Genomic DNA, 27227 nt, shown 5'->3' with positions numbered 1-27227 from the left:
ACACAATGTCATCGGTCTACCACAGAGAATAAAATAGATTTAACTATCCCTCCGCCCCAGGGAAACCAAGCTAAGAGTCCCGACTAAGCGAAAGGTTAATAAAACCAAAATAAAAGAGCCAACAAATACACGTCCAACCAGCTCGTCAGACATACAGCACAACAATAAAGCATCTACTGGAAGTGCTAATAAGCTACTAGAAAAATAAGGAAACACGGACATTAGATAAACACACAAATACGAATAAAAAACGCACAGAAGCACAAAACAAGAGCATCACTAAAAACCTTAACTTAGAGCACCGACCAATTCCCTATTTACATTGATGGATTTAATAACAGCTCTAGCAAATTACTTAAAAAAATTAAAAACATCATTTAAACGCTAAAATTGTGTAACTTGAAATCATTTCTAATAAAGGCTGTCAGAGGAACGTCCACCACGCAGTGTTCAACATTTCCTCTCACCGTAAAGTGTAAACAGAAATAATTAATTTTAAATGAAAGTATGGAAATAATATAGAATTCTTTCGTGACCAGTGAGAAACCTGATCAAAATCTACATCATTAATAGTATGCATTTTGCTTGAGATTTTACTGCATGCAATAAAGTCCCTTATCCTTTCGAACTATTTCACAGATCTTTCCCTTTTTCAATATAGTATCTCTACATTCTATTTAGAGCCAAGCGTTTCAAATCAGGAATCTCAGCGATTGGTAATTTAGCCTATAAAACTGCCCGTTTGGCCAAAGAGCCGGCCTTCGCATTACTAGAAAATCCGACATAGGCTTTAACTCTGTAGCGATTATGTCGTTCGATAAAGCCTCGGTAGTAGTTTGCTCGCGTCGCCATCTATTAACGCCAGTGAGACGTGCCACATCTCATAAGCGCGAACCGAACCTGGGCCGGTTTATTGCGAGAATTCTTTACCGCTAGCCTTAAAGAGCTCCGTTGAGCTATTTTCAAAAATTCCAGATAGCTACAACGCAATAAAATTTTATATCAGCGTCATGAATGCATATTTTCCAAACAGAATTTAATGTCAATAATAAGAAATTTACTTTGCCCGTGCGGGAGAGCGACTGGAGCATAATGGGTTCCAAATGTTCCAGCATTATCTTTTTTTCTGGCTTCACATCTTTGAAGTCTAAGGCCAGAGGTTGCATTTCTTTCTCTTCCACTTTATTCATGTGCAGCTGTATCGTGGCTTCCTAAAAATAAATTTTTACCCCTCGTTGTTTTTAAAAAATCCATTCCCCGAATTAGAAGAGCATGGAGGGTTTTCACTGCAGCCACTATCTGATTCTCATTTGTCACTTGTACATTTAACGTTTCCAGTACCTCTGAGTCATATGACTTAAATCTTGCATGAACTGTACAATACTTTGCTTTCGACAAAACATTTAGTACTGGATTATGTAACATAAAGTATGTTAATTTAATGTTATATTTGCACTCTAGAGAACAGACTTGATTCTTTCATGACTATATACTTGTGTAACTGGTTCATTTCAATAGCGTGCAGATCCTGAAGAGTGTTGATCCTTATTGTTCATTTACCTGTGTTTTCTATTATATATGTCTGTTATTTATCTAACTATGATTTTCTACTTTAAATTTTTGCATTTCTTGTTATCATGTTTGTTACTGTAGGCGAATGTCAATTACTGTCTTAACGTTTCTGGAAAATCGTAATATAATAACTTCAGATGTTAATTCAGAAGTCAAACAACAAAAATCAGCGTTATATTTTCAAAATTTTCACAGGACTAGTTTCGATGGTTTTACCGAGCCATCATCCTCAGCTGCAAAACCGAAAATAAACAAGATAGGAAATAATGATTATATAAGATATGAAAGCCTGGACAAGAATAAGCAAGTGACGCCATCTCTTGGTGAAACCAGAACTAAAACATAATTTCTTTAAAGGCCGAAGGCAAAGATGGATTGGAATTAGGATCGTTAACTAGAACAGAAAGATTTTTTTGAATGTGAAATGCCTCTGGAAAATCCAGTTTTCCAATGGAAGATGTTTTTTGAGTAATTTTGGCAGCAGAAAAATTGAAAATGTGATTTTCGGACCAACAATGTTAGGCAACAGAAAACTTCTGTTTCCTTTTTTCTAACATATTCCTCATGTTCCTTGAAGCGAAATTTTAAGGCTCTCTTAGTTTGGGCAATGTAAATTAAACCACACTGGCAAGGAATCCTATAAATACGCCAGGAATTCATATCCGGAATGGGGTCCTTGAGTATGGAACCTCAGAATTTTATTGAATAATTGGGAATAAACGATTGGGAATAAGTTAAATTTCTAAAAATATGTGCAACTTTATTGCTAATTGATTGAAAGAAGGGAATGACAACAGAATTTTTATAATCTCCTAAAACAAGAGTGTGCCTTTTAGTGTGTTGAGATGAGAATTTTTTAACTGCTTGATTAATAATGTTGGGTGAAAAGCCCCTGTCAATAGCTATTGCTTTTAAATAATTTAGTTCTTCATCAAGGGTTGGTTTGGAGGAGCAAACTTGAAGAGCACGGAAAATATAGGAATAAAATGAAGCTAACATTTGTTTAGTCGGATGACATGATTTAAAGTGTGGTGGAAGGCAAACCGATGAAGGTTTACGGTAAACCGTAGTACTGAAGTTGGATGTGTTACGTGTGACCAGAATGTCGAGAAACGGAAGAGAATTGCAAGTCTCAAGTTCAAAAGTGAACTGAATAGCAGGATCAATAGAATTCATTGTTGAAAGAACTTTATTTAAATCATCTTTATTACCTTCAAACAGGGTAAAAGTATCGTCTACGTAGCGGAACCATGGCGAGAATTTTAATGTTTCAAACAATTTTGTTTCATAATAATGCATGTAGATATCAGCCAGGATGGAATTGAGGGGGGCTTCCCATGGCTAATCCCTCAGTTTGCTTGTAATATTTATTTTGGAAAACAAAATGTGTTTGTTTCAAACAGAGTGAGAAAAATTAGCTCATCAATTTCGATGCAAGAGAAATGAAATTCGCGAAGTCTAGTTTCTAAACATCTTGATGCACCATCCACTGGAACATTTGTGAATAATGATTTTACAGCAAAAAAAAACCATGAGTAAATTTCTAGGAGACGTGTTTTTAACCTTTTTTACAAACTGTATTGAATTTTTTATAGTGTAAATGTTTTTGTCTAGTAGAGTTGAAAATCTAGAAACTAAATATTTAGCTAAGGGATACGAGGCAGTACCTAAATATGATACAATATGGCGGAAAGGAATACCACTTTTATGAATTTTGGGAAGAGCATATAATCTGGCACATTTCGAAACAGATAGGATAAGCGAATGTTTTAAGTTACTTGAAATGACTTGTGAAGATTTGATCGCCGATCATCTGCTATCAAATCTTAGTCGGAGAATTTATTCAGAGTTTGGAATTCTTTGATACCATAAATTAATATTCAAATTCCTAACAGACACGGAGAGAATTATCGCTTGTCTGGAGATAACGCCAAAGACCTGAGAACAGCCTTTTCATGAAATCAGAATTTTCGACATACCATGTATGTCTCGTGCCTAAAAAAGTCAGGGAAACACTTGTGGCTTAACTTAAAAGTAACAGGTAAATTCGAACTAAACACTCGAATTCGAAGACTGCACAATTTATTAACGCGGAATTGGCTCAAAATTTTCCCCAGCCGAACAATTAAAATGTCGGTAATTGTAATGCAAAGCCGAGACAATATTCTTAGCTGAGCTAGCAAACCTACTGACGTGATTTCGAGGAGCAGAAAAACGCGCTGTTTTACAATCCAAAAATATCATCTTAAATATTGTTACGAAATCGCCCATTTGGCGATAAAACTGGCGATATGCCATATGCGTATGGAGAAACTTCTGGAACGAAACGTGCGGAGTCGATCGAATTGACAGTCGGTCAACGAGTACCGAGTTGATGGTCGAGGACACCGAAAGAGTCTCTTAGTATATCGCGGTTAGTGCATCATCGGGAGAGTGTGTTCAGCTCCGGGAACGACTGAAACGAGAAGTCGGGAGCGGTACTCTAGTGTATCGTCGAGTGCATCTCGAGTTGTAGAGTGGAGAGTCTCGAGAGTACGTGGAGTTCCGAGAACGACCGAGAAGAGTCGGGAGTTGTAATCTAGTGCTTTGCCTTGAAGCTGTCTTCACCATGATAGCCTGATAGCCTGAAGGCTGTGTCGCTGATTGTTCCAGTGTGTCTATAGTACATCTTCGACGACAGTAAAAAGTGTCTTTGGAGCTGTCCTGATTAATATTGGTTAAATAAAGTGTGTTTCGATACTTCATCAAGTGTGTTCGTTATTCACTCCAAATCTACGAACCCCGTACGTACGTGAAGGAAGAAAATAACGTAACAATATTTGTTACCTGATTTGCTTTCTGGTAGAAAACGGAAAGAAAAAGTAGCAATAAATCACATAATCATCTAAATCACAATACCTTGTTAGATTTACGTAATGGAACTTTACATCGTAATAAATAATAATTAAGTAAGAGCATCGAATTTTAGAAATTCACAGTTGTCTCTGTGTTGTTAGACTCATACTACCGCATAGCATTATGAGATTTGCTGTTCTTAATAAAAAATTATTTTTGTAACAAATTTCGAATTGCGATCGAAGTAGTAGTATATAAATGCATAATTTTTAATTGGAACTATATTGATTTTAATTTTTGTAAACACGTGGAATAAACGAGAATGCTTTAAAACAGAGTTTCTTAAACTGTGGGTCACGACCCCCAGCAGGGGTTCGCCAAAAATTTTAGCAGTTCTGATAATTCTTATTACAATAATTTTACAATTGCCAAATATTTTTACACAATGTATCTGAAAATAGATAAAGATAAGACAATATAGATAAAGAAAAAACAAAAACATTTCGACTCATTGTTTTATAATATAAACATAAACGTTTATTTTCCTTGCTTTTGCACGTGACGCTGCCATTTCATTTATATAAAATTGTTCTATGTCTTAAAATTAGAAATTAAGGTTAGTGACCTAAAACTTCAATAGTATATTTCAGTTCAAGTGAAAGAATGGACAGTTTCACTCAGGTGTGGTGGATTTGCGCAATGCTTATGGGGTCCCACAAAATTTTCGTAAATATTATGGGGTCCTGGGGTCGAGAAAAAAATCTCAGTGATAAAAAGGGGTCGCGACTGAACATTGTTTAAGAAGTCCTGTTTTAAGGCGTGCACAATTTATTTTGAAATTATTTAAATAAACCTAAAATATTGAAATACACATTTTATAATTTCGTTTAGCTTTTTGGAATGCTGTGTTTTTTAAAACAGCTACGGTAATATGATCATTTTATATTCCACGTTAAAATTACCTTTGGCTTAATTTTAAAACCACTTTTATTAAACCAAATTCAATAGTTTCTTAATTAAATGAATGCTGTTATATATACTGCAGCGTATTTGTAACAGAAACTGAACATTTGCAGAGTTACGCTGCAACTACCTGCTCATCAGATTTGTAGTTTAGACGTATCAAGAACCATTTCACTTTGATGAACAGTTTCAATACTGGTATTCAAATCAAATCAGTTACTGTGATTGAGTATCGCAATATATTATTCAAGCCATATTCAGATACAAGTTATAGTGATGATTCGTAATGTTATTAAATTATTAATATCACTTCGGTAGATATATACGCCATAGTGGCTTCATGGGGCCCTATGTTCTGAATTTAGATAGTAGTATGCATTCATTTATGTACACAGATGTAGTTAGTATATGCTAAAGCGTACGGCGAAAAATGCTTCAGGCAACTTTTTCAACAAAGTTAGCAGATAATGCAATGCTTAATTAAAGAGGATGGGTGCCCCATTAATTTATCTGACGAATAGTGAAAATGTAAAACTATGATATAAAATCTAAACAAAAAACAAATTCGGAGAAACTGTATCATTTCTGATTAAGAATCATGTATGAGTGGACCAAATCGTCATTTCTCAACATACAGATTTCTGTGTTCTATAATTAATTTGTAAATGATTCACGTCGCCGAAGCCACTCGAAAGGGTGCAGCCATAGCCTCTAACTGCTACTCATGTAGCACTACACAGGAGGCACGTGCGACATTAGTAATGCTACATTGTGCCCCAGTGAATGTCACAGAGGTGGCCCAGTTTTCCGAAGCAACTTTCGGAAGCGAGCAGTCATAGCCTCTAACTGTTACTAATTTCTCAGAACTATGGGGCACGTATGACTTTAGAAATGTAACAGTATACACGTGTCACAGTATGCTTCAGTTGGTCAATATATTTTGAATTTTGATGCAGAAGTTCATGAGCTCTTTTTGACTATGTCTAATTTTAGTCTAACGTCTAGAATTGAGTTTTTTCATAGGCTATCTTTCTTTTTGATTCTAAGTTGGCCATAGAGGCAATAGCTCTTCAACATCCCTCTGAACCTTCTCCTATATAAAAAATAAAAGAAGTTATCAGGAAACTAAATAGGAACGTTAAAACATTAGAATTTCAGTGTATACCATCCCACGTAAATACTGACGGTAATGAGAAAGTAGATCTCTTGGTAAAGAAGGGTACAGATTTATTTAATAAACAGAATTCTATTCCTTTGAAATCTCTTAGAAGATGTATTGAAGGAAATCTTATGTCCACTTACACTAGAGAACTATCAATTAAGTCAAAGCGTAAACTCTGGGAGAATATCAGAAAAGTCTAGAATGAGTTCCGCGGCAAGCCACATAGAGAGACTATGGCTAATTTCAGACTGGGTACAGGGCACGACTGCTTAGCCGGACATCTTAGCCGAATAGTCATATTGTTTAATAGCCAAAACCCTATTCGCAAAACAAATACTATGAATAAGCAGTAATTGCTGGTCTGTCTGGATCTTGGCCCTAAGTTACAATAGAGTGGTGACGGATGGCTAGGAATCCTATGTTATGAGTACACGGTAGGTTCGCCTCTAATCACTGAAGATTTTTAAGATTTTAATTGTGAAATTCCTATGCCTTAATTTTTTCATATTTGAAAGACCTTGAATTTTAAAAAATAGTTCATATAGGCTAAAACAGCTCATTTATTTTTAGCAGTTTTACAATTTAGCAGTTATTGTTTTATGCCACTTATCGTCTGTGCTTATCTGAAAAGTTTCAGAGTGACCTACGTATCTTATATTAATGGTTTTGGTTTATAATTCCTCTCAAATATTGAGCCTTAATACTGTTGAGTAGTGTTTGAATAATTAAACATCGCCTTATGAAATTGATGAAGATTATCAAGCGTTTTTGATGAAATAATTTCCTTTAAAAATGTTCTACAAAATGTGCGACATTACGAAAGGATAAATACAAAAAAATGCCTACTGTTTCCCGCAATTAAGAAAAGCCTTTTTAGGAGGATAAAACTAATAGGAACTTAATAGAATAAGAGGATCACATTTTGATACTCAATAACGGAAAGAAGTGATCTAATATCTGATAAATACTAAAAATTTACATAAGTTGACACTAATAAAACATAGCATCTGGCATATCAACATTAAAAAACTATTGTTAACAGAAATGTAAAGCATAAAATATGCTGAATGAAAATAATTAACATTCGTCCATCAAAGTAATGAACGGTTTGGAACGTATTTCCTATGGATAAAAAGGTACTCTTACAGATACAGGGTGATCAGCGAATAAGCCCTGATTTCAAAAGTAAATATCTCTACAACAAAGATCGATAGAATTATGCGGTAAATTGTACTTTGATTAGCAAAACTGTAAAAATGCTGTACAAAAGTTTAGAAAATTTAGTTACGAAAATCGTTAACAGATGGCGCTCTAATCGCAATGCCCTATCAATAGCCTTTAAAAATGTGCTTTGAATTCGAGAGTGATCAGTACGACTGTTGGCTAGTGAAAAGAGGTTGGCCTAGAAAGTCAAGTAATGTATTCCATTGAACAACGTGTTTTTTTGGTTCTGGATTTCACCGATTAGAACACAGTCCTACGGCAACACGTCGCAGTTTTCAAAACCGATTCAATGTTCCAGTTGGACCCGATGCGAAAATCATTCGCATGCTCTTCGCGAAATTTGAACGGACTGGCAGCGTGGCTGATGGTCGAAAGGGAAATGTTGGGCCTAGGCAAACTGTAATCACTCCTGAAATTGCAGCCAACGTTTCTGGAATTGTTCAGTAAAATCCTAGGAAAAGCATCCGACGGATGTCATCAGAAGACAGGTTTGATGGCATCAAAAGACAGGTACATGAGCACGCAAAAAATATTAAAAAATAGCCTACGGCTGTTTCCATACAAAATCCAAAGTCATCAGTCCATACCCATGAAAACTGTGCAACAAAGGGTTGACTTTGCGAATCAGACTCTAACAATGGTCGACAACGACAGATTTGATTTGAGCTGCATCTGGTTCACAGATGAGGCACATTTTCATTTGAATGGAGTCATTAATAAACAAAACTGGAGGTTTGAGGGTACCGAAAATCCTCATTTATGTGAAGAGAAAGCACTACATTCGCCTAAAGTTACTGCATGGGCTGCGGTATGCGCCAGAGGCATTTTCGGACCATTCTTTGTACGAGAAACGGTAAGTACTGAACGTTACGTTACAATTTCGGAACAATTTGTCAGCACTCAACTAGCGTTTGAGGATCGACTGGTTCATGCAGGATGGGGCTTGACCACATCGAACAGATAAAGTTTTTCGCTTTCTTCATGAATACTTTGGAAATAGAGTAATTGCGTTAGATTATTCGCAATTTACTGAAATTAGCTTGGCCTCCATATTCTCCCGATCTGAGTCCTTGTGACTTCTTTCTGTGGGGCGCATTGAAAGACACTGTCTATCGAAACAATTCCGCTACTCTAGATGAGCTCGAATCGTTGATTGGTGTTGCATGTGATTCCATTTACGTTGAGACATTGCAAGACGTGATGTCAAATTTCATTGTTCGTTTACGCCACCTCATTGTTGCGAACGGTGAACATTTTGGAAAAATATGTATTTTGATTGCAAAGGCTGTTTCACTTTAGTCTTTTTTTTACCCCTTTCAGAGAAAGAGTTTTCAGCGCAGAGCGCCATCTGTTAACGATTTCGTAACTAAATTTTCTGAAATTTTGTACATCATTTTTACAGTTTTGCTAATGAACGTACAGTTTACCGAATAATTCTATCGATCTTTGTTGTAGAGATATTTAATTTTGAAATCAGGGCTTATTCGCTGATCACCCTGTATTAAAATTAAAATGATTTTAAAGAGACTTTAAAACTTTTTTTTCAAAGAAATTAAAATTTTATGCTATCCAAATCAGAAAATATTTTAACGAAATCGAACAAAAATTACTTTTTATTCTAGAACACAGATTAGTAACTAACAAGTTTTGGTCTATGCTTTTGAGTAAGAATAAATCAAAGCCTACTGACTAAGAACATTCTGCGTTCACTGATTATGTTATAAATTCAAAATCAGATTCAAAAGAACTTTCAAAAAGAAATTTTACGTATTATTATGCATCTGAATATACCACATTTACGATAGGAGACAGGAGACCACTGGGTGAACAGAAACTGTGATGATATTTACATAGAATGTGGAATGCAAAATGTAGAATACAAATGAAAAGTTAAATACAAAATTTTGGTTATATACATGATAAATAATATAGGATTTTGATTATATGTTAAAATGTAATATTAGTTCACTATTCATAAATAGTTCGAAATTCATACATAGTTCATTACTCATAAAAGGTCACAGTTCATATGTCTGCTAAATTTTATTTATCTCATAGTTAGTCTTATGTTCTGATAAAACTGTGATAAAGTTAATAGTTAGTATGTAGTAAGTTTCATATTTGTAGGTTGAGGTTATGCTGTTTTGAGATGATGCACACTTATCACAACTTAACTACAGGTTAAAATGTTTTCTTTTAGATTTTATCACTTGTACAACTAGCGCTGGTCGCTTCTCATCTCTTATCCATTGCATTCATTATTATCTTCGGGATTACAGTATTCATTTTCAGGTTCGTCCTGAATATAATTTTTGTGAATATAGTTTGATGTTTGAAAATATCATTTTGTGTAAGGCCACTAAATTTTCGTGTCATTGCTCAATTTTAACAGTCACATTCAGAAACAAATTCTATATCAGTATTTAATGTGTATATGATAAAAAGTGCCGAAATTTAAAATTATTCTGTGCAAAAATTCGTGAAAATTTCCTTTCTTGAAAGCACAAAGAAAACAAAGGATTAGCCAACATTAGCAGAGAAAGGTTTACCCTATTTCAAAATTCAAAGAATATTTTGATTTGAAAATCGCTGTAACTTTGAGGAATGTATCGTAGAAGCATCTCCTTTATTGCTGTATCGCTAAATAGATTTATCTCATACCCAACTAAAAGATTCACTCTATAGCCAGACAGAGGAAACTTTATCGTCGTTGAACATAGTCGGGATACGTTGCGTTTTAAATAAAGGAGTTTAAGTCACCTCATTGAAACTGCCACGTATCCCTGTTATATAACGGAAATACTTGCGTTGTTAAGGTCGACGCATCCCTTTTTCTACTGACAATCGCTAAGCAAAAATTTACAAAGAACTAAAATCTTACAAACGGAGGAACAAACAATAGGACTAAGAACAAAAAGACAGAAGTCACTGCCTAAGGAGCGCTCTTGTCCCTCATTACCTCGACTCTTCTGTAAGACCACGAAGAACCTCACTTCGAAGCATATGTTCTCTGTCCATTCCTTTTCCAGAATTACAAAGTGAGCAAATAGGTTATGCGGTTCAGGTGGGCGACAAGGCAATCATGTTGTGTACACAGACGGAAAACCGCATTCGCATTGCGTCTTGGACTATCGGGAATAAGAGAAGGACTTATCATTTTCTAACTTTTTAATGTTGTACGAATCTGAAGATCTTGTAAGATATTAGATGGAAATAAACGTTTTAAAAAAAGGTTAATCCTCCAATATGAAATGGCTGTATTAGGATGTTTTAGTAAGCTGGCACCTCTTTTTGCAAGTAAGTCCGCTTGTTCATTCCCCCAAAGTCCACAATGGCCAGGTACCCTCTGGAGAACGATTAGGAAGTCTGCATGCCAAAATTGTAGATCACTTAGCCGCAAAGCGTTTACAGGGTGCACCACGAGGAGGTAGATCTACACCGCACCCCACGCATAATTGTATATACGCATCCTTATGTAGAGGTTATGTGATGTCCGCTGCTACTTGGGTAATTCAAAGTGCTTCAGAAATCTGAGAGATTTTGAGTTGAAATTTATCTAGAATACTCGCTTTTAAAAGATACCTGCACAATTAAGTGCAATGCAGAATTTTAAACATCATAAGCATTCCACAAATGTCTAAGAGTCGCCGATAATTTATATTTAATTAAATGAATGCGTTTAAAGCATAAAATGATTGGTGCTTGCTTTCTGTTTATTAGATTTTGAACGCTTCGTTTACCATACTAAACTCAATCTGCTTTAATTGTAAACGTATTTTATTATTTAAAAATAAATTTTGTTGATTTATTGTTTCAACAGCTTCTAATAAATTAACAACTTCTTAAATTTTTTTTATTATGAATCCGAAAAGCGTGGTCAGACTCTTCCTGTTCGCTTATGCAGCTAATTTTCTTTCCGCTTCGTACATCGTAAATTCTTGTAAGAACTTTTAATATGTCGTAGCCAATACTGATATAATTTACGGCATATAATTTACCGAAATATATTACGCTTGAGTACTTAAGTGCTTGTTAATAATGTTTTCATTCTAATTTATAGCTATACATAAGATTTTCATAAAGCAAATCTAAAAAATTAGCATTTTAAATGCAATCAAAAATGGTATACTTAAAATTAGAGAAACAGAAGTTTATTTTATAAGCATAAAATAAACGAGCATTTTAGACGTTTAAAAAAATGAAAGGTTTTTAGTTTCACTGAAAAAGTAATAAATTCATACAAATCATGAAATTTTCCAGAAAACATTACCGTTTCTTATATTATTTGGATATATTTAATTTAAAATAATGATGGAAATAAATATAATATTTGAAATTATGATTTTCTGTCAATTTTATTTGTGTCATATAATTTACTATAGAATTATTGAGTCACTGTCACTCATAAATGAGGGACACTCACTTATTTATGAGTGATAGTGGTAACTAAGATTTGATGCTGGTAACTTAGATTTGCTAGTGTAATCCGTCCGAGTGTAATTCGCGTGCGTTTTAAATTTGTGCTAGTGAAATGTACTTAAGCGTCTGCTACTCGCTTAAGTATGCTTAAGTACTCTAAAGATTTTAATAATATTTTCATCGCTTCTGAATACCTTTTTCACAAAAACAAATTACGTACTCGTTTTCAAATCAAGCAAAATTCAAATTACTTTCAGTTACAAAATATTACTGAACTGCGATGCTTTTCTGGAGAAAATAAAAATGAATGTTAAAAGGTTAAGATGAGGTGATTTCAAATCAATTTAAAATAAGCAATTGTTCTTAATTCTAAATAGAATTAATTATATCTATAATATAATGCTGCAAGAATGTGTGTCATCATTCATCGGTAAATATTTGCGTTGCGAATATTTACCGATGTGAATTACCGACGTGATGAATATTTATATTTTATTGCGTTGCGAATATTTGCGTTGCGTTGTAAAGAGCAAGATATTCATGTTTTAATATTAATCAGAAAACTCAGTGCTAGAAAAGAAGTGTGTTGTCACTCACAATATTCTTTTACATTTAATAAACAAACTCAGTAATTTAAAATAAATGTGTTGCACCTGCCGAAACTAAAATAGTTTCTGTTCCCTGAGGCAATTTTCGTTGTTCAGCAAAGCTAATATATTTAATTTTCTTTTAAATATATTATATCATTAATTAACAAACTAAGAGATTTAAAAGCAATATATGCAGATCCATTTCAATTACTAATAATCACTAACTGGGCTTTCGAAATTACACTAGTTGGTTTGGTTGAAATCATCCACGTATAAATAAGATTGTCTGTGTAACTCATATAAATGCACTGTTTTATACCTATCCTTGATGAAATTCTGCGCACTCTTCTTTCAAAACAAGAAGTAGGTTACCGTCAACATCAAATTTGAAAAAATCACACCACGGAGTCCACACTCAGAGTGCTTATGGGAGCACATTGCTCTCACGTCGCCCATCTTAGGTTCACGTGGCCGTTGTTGCGTTGCAAATATCATTGGAAGACATAGTACATGCTATGAAAGGAATTTGTAATTTTTGACAAAAAATAAATATTAATATTTCTGCACAGTTCAATTTTAAAATTACATCAGAGATGGGTTCACATTAGAGTTCTTGCGTTCCCTCTGTCAGTTCTTGTAAGGATCTTAAGTTTTACTAACGTTTATTTTATTTTAAAACTTTACTATCATCACTTCCGGCCAGAATAAACGCGTCAATATGTTTATGCAAATTGTACTTCCTAACGACCAAGTATTTAAGTTGTGGCTTTTCGCCAAGACCAGAGTTAGATAGTTAGAAGTGAGCCGCCTTGTCGCTACCTTCCGCACGAGTTTTTCATTCAGCTGCTGTCCGCCTTTAAGGCCAGAGATTTAGTCCTCTTGACATTGAAAACGTATTGTAGTTTCGGCAGTTTGCGTACTACATACGTAATAATTTAAAAGGCCATTCTTAGCGTTAGTCAATTGTGCAAAGTACTCGAAGTTAACTCATTTTTTTAGTTAGTTAGTAGATTTTATATTTTTACGTTCAGACCACAAGTGATTGCTCTTTGTATTCCGAAGTGAGGGAGAACCTGTAATATCGTGGGCAAATAAAGGGTAAAGTAATCCCTTCCTGCATGTCTCGTCCATTCCACACATATTTGAACATAGCTTGAGTAAACTCCCCGTTCCCGTTCAGAACACGTTCCCAAAGCAGATAAAGAGTAATACAATTCTTCTACAGTGGCTCCCGAGCTAAAAGGGTGTTGGATGATGATTCTCCTCACCCAGGATTTGGCGATTGAGACCCTAAAAAAACAGTTGCCCTTTAAAAGGGAAGTATATAAGGTATTTCTTGTATAAAGAAAATATTCTTTCCTTCCTAAAGTGCCTTCGTGGTGTAGTGGTTCTGCACGCTGGGCCGGTATTTCATAAGTCCGTGGTTCGATTCTCGGCGAAGGCGATTGCTAATTTTTCATCTCTCTTGCTTCCAAAAATATACCTAATGTCTCTACATTCTTACTAAAACCATTACATAGTGTCGTTTATTCTTTAAAAGAGTATAAATCTTTCTAAAACAGTGTAGAGCCTCTGAAACAGAATTCAAGTTCGTTCTTTACCAGTTTTTTTTTTTTTTTTAATTTTTCGAAAACTGTGAAGAAATCAGCCAACGTGGATGGTGATTTTCCAAAAGCTCCTCTTCGAAAAAAGACGTAACTCATAAAAAAATCAAGCATCAATTCTTACTAAAACCATTACATGGCGTCATGTGAGTTCTAAACTTTTATTTGAGCCTGCTAAAACATTTCACATTTCACTTTCAACCAAAATAAGAGAAAATTCACTATCTAATTAAGATCGTGAAAACCCTGTAATCATAAATGATTTCTTTTTTACTGTACGTGAAGCCGAGCAACATTGGTTGCTTCAGCCAGGTGGCGTACTGTAACATAACATAGTGTGACTTCGATATAGGGCTTTTCAGGAATGGGAGAGTGAGAAGGGAGAGGTAGTAATGAGGCGTGCTCAAGGAAAAAACAATATATGCTCGCCATCCGGAAGTAAGACTGTGATAGGGCGCACACGAATGGGGAAACCAGAAACGTCAGTACACTGTGTCACTTTGGTAATTCAAGCTGGTCTTGTTTGTTTTGCAACCATTATCCGATGTAACAGAAATATTGTGACCAACATATGTTACTTTTATTATGCAATATATATAAAAAGTCACGAAGTAGAATCATTAAGTATTTCAACCTACCTAGAGAAAATATGTCCGCAGATACAAACAAGTCTTAGAGATTAAAATTTATTTCGGTGTAACAACGTACCATAATATTACAATGAAAAAATGAACAATCTTTTCAAGCCATTGCAATACTAACTGTCTACAAGTAATATAACCAATAAAATAAAATTATATTATCAGTTTTCCTGTATTTATGTACTTACTTATATGCAAGAAGACATAATACTAAAGACTTTATATTTATTTCAGAAACTTGCGAAAAAATGTACTGTGCATTTGGAGCTCTATGTTTAGTCGATCAGACTACCCAGCAAGCTTATTGCCGATGTGAAGAAACATGTCCAGACGTTTTTGCTCCAGTATGTGGAAGTGATAGCGTAACATATTCCAGTGACTGCCAGTTGCAGATGGCTGCTTGTTCCCAGCAAAGAAGGATATTTATACACCATCAAGGACAGTGTGGTAAGTAAATTTTAATCATGTACATGAGATTCAATACACATTTACAGCACGTAGAATATTTATATTTTACGTGTAAATTATTTTGTTAAAATTACAGTGAATAAAAGACATGAAGTCTGAGATGTTAAAAATTATAAATGTATGTTATCGGCATAAATATTTCAATTGACTCGAATTCTTTCTCGCAATATTCATTAGTATAGGAAAAGTAAAAATAATTTGTAGTAATAAGTGCTGAAAAGGAAACACTAAAGAATTTGAACAGTTGATATAAGACTGTGAACAAAACTAAATGAAGGCATTTGACTCAGCCTTCAATGCTGGAAGTGATAAAATCCAAAGCTACTGAATCTCAGATGAAAAGTATGCTTCATTTGTAACACATAACTGCATTTTATAGTTATTGCTACTTTATCAAACTATACTGATAATCCTACTAGCTACAATCAATTTAGTTGTGATTGTCTTGTAATCATACTTCATGTCACAGCAGATCTTCAGACAAATTTTTTTTCGTATTTTCCTTAACAGCATATTGAACTGATACTGAGGAGGTGATATTGTTCTTAGACTGAATAGTTTATGTTTTCCTTAACGCGTCCGTAACATTTACCATTGAATAATGAAGATTTGAGAAATGTACTTTTCCAATGAATTAGTTTTAAAACTAAGCTAGCTATACATTTTCCGTATAAACTATTCAGCTTTCTGCCTAGGGAATCTGTGCTCTACCATTACATTTACAAGAGTTGGGAGTGTACGAAGAACTCGATAGATTATGCTGGTTGGCACAGAACTCACGTTATCTTATTTGCAGAAATGTCTTTTTTAAAAAATCATTTCTAACGCAATAGAGAGAAGGTTCGATTTCTTAATGCTGTGAAAATATTTTGGCATCCTAATATCAAGACATAAACAGGAAATATAGCTTATTCATTGAAAGATTCATTATGTGGGAACAAAATTCATATGCGTGAAAGATGCGCCCATGGAAAACCTAGTCTGCATGAAAACAATGTGCAACTAATAATATTTTAACATCTTCTGTATAAGAATGACATGTTTTATGTTAAACATATATCTCCTACGTGCGAAATTTAGAAGAAAATTCAAAATAGCCAAGAGTCTACGACATCCACACAGTGACTCCACGTAATGGGAAGGAACAAGACGTCATGAGAGGAGGGAATGGTAGTCGTAAGCAGTCCAAACACCAAATATTAAACGCTGTGGCAAGGATTACTAGTTTTCCTTTCAGTGGCACCTTCGTATAGAAAGGCTGCCTTAATATGATCTTGAGCTCATTTTAAATGGTCTTCAGATGTATCATGATTTAGTTTACAGAGTGATTATCAACAGTTACTGCTGCAGAAACCTCTATTATGCCCGTCTATGAAGTACCTATATATAGAGGCTGAAGTTTAATAGTTTGGCGCGAATTGCTGTTGATGGCAGGACTGATCTCCACATCATATTTCATGGTAACATGACTACACTGCAGTGAAGATGTTAGATCCTCCCTCAATATTTTGTCTTATATCTTGCAGCCATGGCTCCTGATTAATTTCTAAGGGAGATGTCACACGAGTTCACAGAGCTCGAATTTCCAGCAAGTGTTTAGAATGGGAAACACTGCCTGATATGTAACGACCATCAAAATAAATTAACTTGAATCTCATCTAGCCGGTATGGGACATTGTAAGCATTGAAAATATAGGAAGATCTTTAAATATTTTCCATGACTGTTTCCGAAGTCTTTACAAGTTGTGAATGTTTCTATTGCGTACATGGGCAGGAATACGTGAAAGCGCAACTGGACATGTTCTAATTGGTATAATACACGACGTATGGTATATGTTTCCAGCAGGCGTCATTATATACTGCAGTGACAGATAACCAAGAAAGACGTTTTGACATAAAATCCTATATTATTTTTCACTATATTAATATTTTCCTTTGAATTTCCCTCCGTTACTGACTTTCTCATGATTCTCTGAGAACTTCAGTCAGTTCGAACAAACTTTTATATTTTTATGTTCTTTTCCCCTCTTTATTACTTAACCTTTAGAATGAGTATATTTTAAAGAAGCCACGTAATTACAAGGTGCAGCTGAGACAGGATAATACGTTTTATTTTATAAATATATCTTGAAATATAAAATGGCTATAATTGAGGCATGGATTCATAAATTCACGTAGCAGGTGATGTTCACATAGCGGGTGACGTAGCTTTATGTTCTTTATTCGTGTAGATAAGAATTCAGGACTAGGACCAAAAAGAAAAGGTCGTCTTCAGAAGCTTCAGGGTATAACATAAGTACTTTAGCACATACCGTAATAAAAATTCCTATAATGTGTATACTACATTAACCTTCTAGGATATTAGTCATAGCATTAGGTTTGGCTAAGCGTTTTTCATTTGAACTAAATATTTTTGGCAATTTTTTAATGATATAATAATTTATGTAAAATTATGCAAGGTTTTATTCTGAACTGCAAGCGTACACTAGCATTAGGCTGCATTAAAATGTAAAGTTTTGGCTGATGAAATAAAATTCAATGGAAGAAAACTACACCTAATTTGAGGTTGTTATTAAGAAAGTAAAGAAATAATGAGGAGAGTTGTAATGTTCTTAGGAAACGAAGTACACTGAAATTTTGTAAAATGACATGTTCTTTATGGTTTTAAACTGATATTTTCGAATAAAAGTGATAATATTTAATCTCTCTCAGATGTGATATATGTTATCTAGAGTATTAATTGAAACTGGAATATTTGGAAAACTTGAAACGCATAGTATACAGTCCTCAAAATGTAGTCATTGTTTAAGGATTTTACATAAAAGTAAAATTTAATCGACATATTTAGCGAAAATAAAGTTTGTTTTGATAGAGTTAATGGGGGACATAGTTCATATAAATACCAGAAGTAACATTCAAGATGTTTACATTATTTTCAGTATAGGAATAACGACTATATCTAGCTTGGTTTTTTTAGATCTAAGATATAAATCACGATACAGGCTGCCTAAAGGCAATGCAGTGATCATATTCAAATAGATATAAATCTTTATTAATTAACAGTTTCTGATATTTTGATTTTGTCTCGTTTAGAATTTAACGTATTCGTTCACAATTTCGCGCTGTTGTTCTTTTAATGAGAAAATTTCAAATTTCATGACTATTACTGCATTGCAGCGAAACTACTGAGTTTTATATAATTCCTAAGCGATATTCTTTATGTTGACTGTCCTTACCAAACATGATCACATCACCTCTTATATATATATTCATTCTAATGTTTCACTGAGTATTAATTAATTATGCATCTCAGCTCATAACTGTAATTACTGCAAAATCAATGCCCTTAGGAACTTACAGACAGTGACCCAGATCTTCCACTGAGACTAAAAGCTATTTATGTTTTACGTTAAGATTAACGTAATAATCTATATTACTGATTAAATTAATACAACGAATTTAACAAAGCTATAAACGCACGAATCCATTGTTCTCAGCAATGAATCTAATAATCTTACTATCGTAAGTTGAGCAACGTACAACCCAATCCATTTGTACACTGAAGGTTCACTTGGGAAAAACGGAATAAATCGGTAGAGCTTGCTAAGAGACTTATGGGAATTTTCATACTGAATAAATGGTTTCTAATTTCTGCCAGATTAAAGGTTCTCGCCTTTATTATCAGCATTAGTTTGGGCGTGAATACACACATTTTGGTAGAGGTAATTAAGCGAGATGTGTCGTTTTACCAATTTTCTGATGAGATATTTACATAATCCTATTCATGGTGAAATTTTCTGGACGTCAAAGGGAACTTAATGAAATAAGAGAGCGCATACAGGAGGAGATGACGGGACTATATAGCGCGGGAAAGGGCTGCTGGGTATAATAAATCATGAATGAATAAAACTACGCGCGCGAGGTCCGTTAATGGGCTTTGGAAGAGTTATTTTCTCGGACAGGCGAAGAAAATTGGCGCTCAAGGCTCCTAATGCAAATAAATTTACAAGTGCCTTACATCATTTCAAATCATTTGAGTACACTTGGGAATTCATGCAGGGAATTAAATTTTCGCACACAATTTATGATCTGGAAAGGAAGATTTAATTAAGGAAAACCAAGTAAATGGTAATGATTATAATTTTTGGTACAGAAGTTTAAAGCATTCAGAAGATATATGATAGAATACATCTTTAATGAACGTAGAAATAAAATTGTGGTTGAAACATAAGTTACTTAAATTTGACATATGCACAAATTATACTCTAGTACTATAGATTCAGATGTAATTTCGCAATAATTATCTAACCCACGTTCAGTTATAACTTCTGAGCTTTAGGTCTAAAGTGGTCCTTGAATTATAGCGTTTCTACATGGGATTTCGAATTCACTACGGTTTGAAAGGAATATACATTTCGAGTGCAGCTCTTTCATACAGTGAATTCAAAATTAGAACTTGATGTGAGAAATTTATACCCTGTAATCTTTTAGTAAACATCGTCTTCCCAATATCAGAGTAAGAGACGTTTAGCGTTAGTGATGTACATTCAGCTCCTGAATGTCCCAAAAAGTGTTAAGTTTTTTTTATTGCGGAAAGATGGAAATTACTATCACGGACCGTGAAATAATAAAGCAAAAATTTCACGAGAGATACAAAAGCGAAAAAATGCTTGGGCTAACAACAGTGATAGCACAGTATTTAGGAACCACAGTATTTAGGAAATTTCCTATCCACAACAGCACATATTGGCAGTATATGTGCTGTAAATTTAATTTCACACAATTTAGAACTTATAAACATTGTTAAATCATCCGTTGAAAATAAAATTTTAAATCGTAAAATTAAGTGTACATCCATTAATATTTTATTTCTTATTTACTCGCATCGAAATGCAAAAGTAATATGAATAAAAAACATAATTTTTTCCGCTTTGATGAGTGGTCTTGTTTTGAATCCTGGTTTAATTTACTTAACTATATAAAATTAATCCCGAATTAAATTGTTTAAAATGACAGATAGAAAGGTTTAATGTTTGATAACCAAAAACATTCGAGATTGTTAGAAACAGACGTATGATATCAGAATTAGGTCTCGAAATAATTTTCATCCACGACACTTTAACACTTTTTGTCCAGAACATTTTACCACATTTCAAGAACGATCCTGCAGCTCTGCAATGGCTTGACGATGAAAATCGAGTACTCGTGGATGCAAAGAAATTTGTGATGGACCTCCGCAGTCTGCCACAATCTGGGAGAATTTTCCACGGAGGCGGAAAGTGAAGGAACAGGAAATGGAGCAGATGAGAATTTATGGGCGCTAAGGTAAGGCGAGCATAGTGTCTTCTATCTAATCTACTGAATTGTATCCCTAATCATCCTTGCCATATGTGGTCTCCAACTGCTGTGGGAATACAACACACCCTCGTAATAATGCATCGCTTGGCAATTGGTCCACCAGGCGCACAGTCTGATCTTGCATGGGTATAAAGTCCAGTGTCGCGGGGTGATAACCAATGTCTACGCCTGGAATGTACGCCTGAAAATGTAATACAGCGCCCATATTTCGTCATCTATGAACACTTGCCTAAATGGACGTGTTGCGATGCCGAGACAGCAACGAAAAACCGTCTATCACTCGTGCTTTATGCTGACTGCCGATAATGTACAGGGTACCCATTTTCTTAACTTGTAACATTTCGTATTCGCTGCTGATGAAGTTTGATTGTTTCTTAGGAAAGCTGGAAGCATTTGGTAAGTTAACCATACGTTTGACTGCTATCCTCCTCCATAGCTGCTCTTAGGACCTCGTCATTCGACACCTGTAGCAGTAGAATTAAATACAAATTCTGTAGATCTTCATAGCTGAACTTATGGAACCAATGCCTGATGACACGTTCATTCACTGCATCATCTTAATATGCCTGACTTATTAGACGACATACTACTGCTGCTGACAGACCTATATTCAAGTATGTTTCTGTATGACCTACAGCTCATACAGAAAACAAATATTAACATTACCTTCATTTCTATTCGTCACATGACGAGCGGTTATTGCTGCGGGAACGCAGCGTGGCTATTTTAGTTCAGGCCAATGGTTACACATAACTCTCCATTATATTTTTGGGGTGTGAATCATTTCGGTTCTTCTGTGAGGGCGCTTCATCAAATGGGCATTCAAAAGTAATAAAATATTTTTTGGTTACCTTGTAGTATTTTTCGTTAGTTAGAATATGTGTTATTACTATTTCCTATGCTTTTTAATTGTTTTGGGATTAACTCTGATTTTGATTTTATCGTGATTGCTGTCTTCTGTATTATAGCAGTTAATCGGAACACTACTTTAAAAAGATAGGCTTTGCTTTCATCGAAATAATTATAAAATGCGCTTTGCATTAAAATAGCTTGTCTTATTGTAAACTTGCGCAAGCCTTCTAAACCTCCTCAAAATAATCTAATTAATTTAGACAAGGCTATTTGCTGCGGCTGAAATAAAATTTTAATTCCTGAAATTTTCAACTCAATTTTTTTTTATTGCGTTTGTTCAGTATTAAGCTCGTTTTAATGTTCATTTATCTTAATAATAAGGCCTGCACAACTTTTTTGTGTTTTGTACTGTAAGCAAGAATACCGTACGAAACGTAATATCGACAATATTATTACACTACTCCTCCTTCAGTATTGCTTCAGTACCTTTATCTTGGAATAAGTTTAAATAATTAAGTTAATCATGCAGTAAGTTACTATTGGCAAATGCCGTATTTCCGCCGTTGATGCTCCACATGTTTAAAATTTGCAGTTAAAATGTATTGCCAAGGTTGATGAATGATATTTCAATGGAAATGTATCTCCACAGCAGTTTATTCTGACTTTTTTACTCATTTATTACAATTCTACCTTTTATGTATTTCAAATCACGCTCTATGTGGTTATTAACACTAAACGCACCGGTTTTCTGCCTTATTTAATTTTTAATACCGCTTTTACCTTTAGCGTTTTAAATAGTATAATAATAGTTCGATAGCATCATAACAGAAAAATAAAATAATTAAAATTTAACTCAGAATTTTTTATAAATCAGATATATAAGCTGAAGATACGCATTTTCATAATTTATATATCTAACAAAAGATTTGAAGGTGAATATTCACTCACGGTAACAGTGATTCGAAATGCAAATATTACAGTAAGATTAAATAAAGTTTCTGTGTGGGTGTAAAGTAAGGGAACAATAATCAGTACTGAATAATATCGTATTTGAAAGTAAAGTAGAAAATGGTAATGTATTAGAATCAAACATAAAATACACCTTAGCAATTTGAGAGCAAAGTAGTATTAGTAAATTGTTCTCCTCTCTGGGCCTGCGAAGCTGTTAAAATTATATTACCCTTATATTCTTCTCAGAAGAAATCAGTGAATATGTTCATAATATTTACCCAAGGATTATCAACCGGTTCTGCTAAGGTCTAAGACATGCAATGTTAAGTTTTCACCTAAGACCGAAAAATTGTAATTCCTGTTTCTTTGATTAAGTATTGCTCCAGTAGACGAATAAAAGGAAAGTTCGTCTTTATAACTTTTTCTATAAATATGGTTCTGAAATTAAAATTTATAAATCAAAAATAATATTTTATGCATTACATATAGAATATAACTGCACAGAATCCTTTTACATCATAAATGGGTTTGATTGATTACGCCAAAGCACTTGAGTACTATCTATCTAAGAGAAGAAATGCCTTCGTGGAGAACTTTCTAAGCGAAACTGGCTCGTTTACACGTTACACATGGAGAAAACCATGAACACGCCCATGCTGCCAGTCCGTCGAATGGGATGATTGGAATCCTTACTGAACTAACCGGTCGCCCTCTGTTGGACCCTAAAACATAAACAACTCTTCTAATAAAATATCCAGCTATGACGTCGCAAAATTTTATGCTAAAATTTTATTTGTTTCTGTTATATGTTTTCCGTTTTATTTTAAATTTGAGGTTTGAAAAAATTAACGCTAGAATTTGATGTTACATAATAAACTTCTTCTCTCAAACAAATGCAATCTTACGTGGAAGTGAATGATGTATACTGAAAAATATACCACACATTTTGCAAGTACCAGACTTCCGTTTCAATTGCCTTGTATTTTTAAACTACTAGCTATTTTTAAACTATTGATTTGAATTTTTTTTTTTTTTTTTTGTTTTTGTTTTTTTTTTTTTGTATTAGCTGTATACTTTAGTTTTAATCATATATTTTTTCAGAAATACTCAAAGCATCTAGAAAAGAAAATATATATATATTTTAATTTACTTCTTTTAAAATTATTAAAAATAAGCTTCTACGCAATCACAGATGTTCATTACATGCATAAAAAACTTATTAATTTAAATATTACTAACAGGCTTAACTTTGAAAATTCATAATCAGGATAAAAATCTACAAAAAACTCGGATCTGTCCGAATCCCATACTTTAAAGTCCAGAGACATCTATTGGCAGGTGACAGGTGACGGAGGACGGGGACGCCTGGTGTTTAACGGAGGTAAACAGGCATATGTCCCACGCTCTCCCCTATATAGATACAAGAACTCCCTGGGGTCCCACAAGGGTGCACCGGGAGTTACTGAGTGACCTGGGTGTTCATAGGCCATAATGCATACATGAAACATAACATTACATACAAACATACATTACAAACATACATTACATACAAACATTACAAACATACATTACATACATCTATTGGCAGAAAATGTAAATGATCACCGAATTTCCCTGTTGGAGGACATAATGGAATAGTGTAAATGGTCGTTCGTCTGCAAATGCATTTTGGCCCACCAGCGGCCGAGCGGTAAAGTCGCTGAACACTGGTAGTTCGGTCCGAGGTTCGAATCCCGCGAACGGGCTGGTTGCATGGGTGTTTTCGTGGTTTTTTCCGTGTGTAACGTGCATACGAGCCAGTTCCTCTTAGAAAGTCCTCCACGAAGGTATCCCTTCCCTTAGGCAGATAGCCATCGAGGCTTTTCCATAATTAAATAACCTAACCTGCAAATGCATTTCTCCTGATGATGCGGCGTATTCGGTTTGGTTTAGTTTATTTAAGTATGGCAAGGTTTGGTTTAGTTTATTTATTTATGGCAAAGAATGCGAAGGCTATCTGCTTATGGGGAGGGAGGGACACCTTCGTGGAAAACTTTCTAAGATAAACTGGCTCGTATACATGTTGCATAAGAGGCATCATAGAAGCAGTAAACATAGCCTTTGATAATTTTATCTCAAAATACTGAATACACTTCTGACAGTTCAACAAGTTATGCTGGAAGCTATGAAGAATGAGAGCTCTAATAATTTTAAGCTCAGACATATAGGGAAAGCAAAACTTCGCAGCCAAAGAATTCTACCTATAAGTTTAAAATGCAGTAACGAAACTATTAACAAATCTGTAAACTGTTTGAGTACTTGAACAAAAATTAGGAATATTTTAAATTTATTTTTGGCCCAAAGGGCCAATTTGCCCAGAAGGATTATTAATTTCATTTTGGCATTTTGTGTTAGTTCACTAGAAACGGTGCTTAACTTTTAAAATTGTTGCCAACAAATATTATCACCCTGCGTTATATTTAGAAATAAATAATGAAGAATCTGCGTGAATGTGTGTAAGTTTCTTGCACTGTGAAAAAACAATGGTACTTAGAGACATCAAATTCTGAATAACGTAGTTCTGCACTCTAATATGGGTATCTGAAAACCCAAATTTGGAGTTTGGAATTTGTTTTATTATCTTTTTCATATTTTCATTTCAACGATTTCAAAGTGAGCGATGACAACACTTACGAAAAAAAAAACAGTATTTTTATCTCCAGCGCACGAGGCTGTGTATCGGAAAATCTAAATACCGTATTTGACGGTATATAAGACGCACTGGCATATAAGACGCACCCTTATTTAGACGGCCACACACAAAGAAAAACGTTTCAATAGCGTGGTTTCTTTTAGTTCTCACGTTTCATAAAAGCCAAATAAACAATTATTGAATGCAATTACCTTCATGTATAAGACTGTGTCCTTCACGTATAAGACGCAGGTAACTTTTTTGAGACCAAATTTAAGAAAAACAGTGCGTCTTATATGCCGTCAAATACGGTATATGCTCTTTTTAAATTATTTCGTGGTATTGCTGTTAAATTGAATTTTATGTACTTTAATTGTGAAGAACATGATATTTAGTAAAAGTAACTCACAAAACGTTAAAATAATACCCCCCTTGGGAATAATATAAAATCTGAAAGCTTTCAAACTTGAGTTTTAAAAAGTTAGCCTAGAATTAGTCAACATTTTGAAAATAAATGTTGTGTTTTTTTTATTTATTCTCTTTTTTTATTGATTCTCTTTTGCTACTATTATTATGAGATAAATTAAATTCATCAACTGCTACTATTATCATGTAGCAGTAGCAATATTTTGTACTGTTAGCTGTTAGCTTGTTAGTTTACGTAATTTTATGCTACTTTACTTTACTTTATGCTACCATAACGTTTATCATCCGCATGATTACATAAAGCATAAAACTCTTAATATCTGTCCCATACGCCTCGTTAGACATACGCTACCAAAAAATTATAGTTTCTTAACACTTTTAGACATCTAACGCTTTTTAACGCTCTCGCTGCACATCCCGTGATTTCCACGGACAACGTAGAAGTAGCAAAATGTGCGCAACCCGCGATTTCCGCGAGAATGAATTTTTGCCGTCTATTTAACTGTGCAACCCGCTTTTTCCTAGTTCAAGGTTTAATTTCAGCTTTTCTGTGATGTTTAATTGTTTATTTAGATGTGGACTAACAGATGGTGTTAGTTGTCCACATTTCTGCCAAATATACAAGAATACTTAATGTAGCATTTTGCGCATAATGATGCGCAGATAATAATGAATCTGAAAATTCAGTTTCTATTGAAAATGTTGGACAGTGGTTCCAAATGTATATGCAAAACATTACATTATGCATATATTTTCATTAGTATATATGTTTTTATAAAAATAAATCATAATTTTACCAATTTTAATTTTCAGAATTTTCCTTTTATATCATTATTCTTCAATTTCAGTATTCTGACAACCTTTTTCTATGATCTAATTCTATATAGAAAAAAAAACTTTTTTTACAAAAATTTGTTGTATATTTTAACTCTAAAATATATGTAGATTTGAAATATGTAATAAAACAAATACGCAATTTTTGAACCTATTTTGTTAAATAAACGTATGCAGTGAGAGGGTTAACGCTTAACGTTTTTTTAACGTTAACTTTTTTTTAACATTTAATGTAAATTAAATTACCTTAAATTAAATTAAAATAATTAAATACTTTTTAATTATTTGAAACCTTATTTTATGTTTTAATAATGTTTTTATTGATATAATTTAAAATATATTTAATTAATTATATATGCATCTGATAATTTTTTAACAAAATTTGCAGTATTATTGCAGTTAACGAAAAATGTTCTAAAGCCATGCTTTATTTACCTCGGTAAAGAATAATTCGGTTATTTTTATATTTATAACTGCTGATGATGCTCAACAGTAATCAAAATGTCACCTTAAAGAAGACAAGAGTCCCAATCCTTTTGTCTTCACATTTTATGACTTCAGTTAGAATAAAAAAAATAATATTTGTTTATTCACTGCTGAATCCGTCTGTTATTTGCATTCTGAAGCAGAGGAATTAATGTTTCCGAGTTTCACCGC

The 27227-nt window shown here is 33.9% G+C and overlaps 1 protein-coding gene across 2 annotated transcripts in view; it reads left to right on the top strand.

The window, feature by feature from the left end:
* The window catches only part of LOC118182863 (agrin-like), a 1858472-nt gene that overhangs the window by 518058 nt on the left and 1313187 nt on the right, over nt 1-27227 (top strand). For both annotated transcript variants that reach the window (XM_085810649.1, XM_085810648.1), the window contains exon 3: nt 15245-15457. In XM_085810649.1, coding sequence (XP_085666775.1) covers nt 15245-15457 — 213 coding nt within the window. The remainder of the gene's footprint in view (nt 1-15244; nt 15458-27227) is intronic.

The sequence above is a fragment of the Stegodyphus dumicola genome, chromosome 2 (assembly GCF_044657685.1).
Source record: "Stegodyphus dumicola isolate Sdum_Otavi_A_Nest chromosome 2, ASM4465768v1".
In the NCBI taxonomy this organism is placed as follows: domain Eukaryota; kingdom Metazoa; phylum Arthropoda; class Arachnida; order Araneae; family Eresidae; genus Stegodyphus; species Stegodyphus dumicola.
This window is presented reverse-complemented; position numbering and strand designations above follow the sequence as displayed.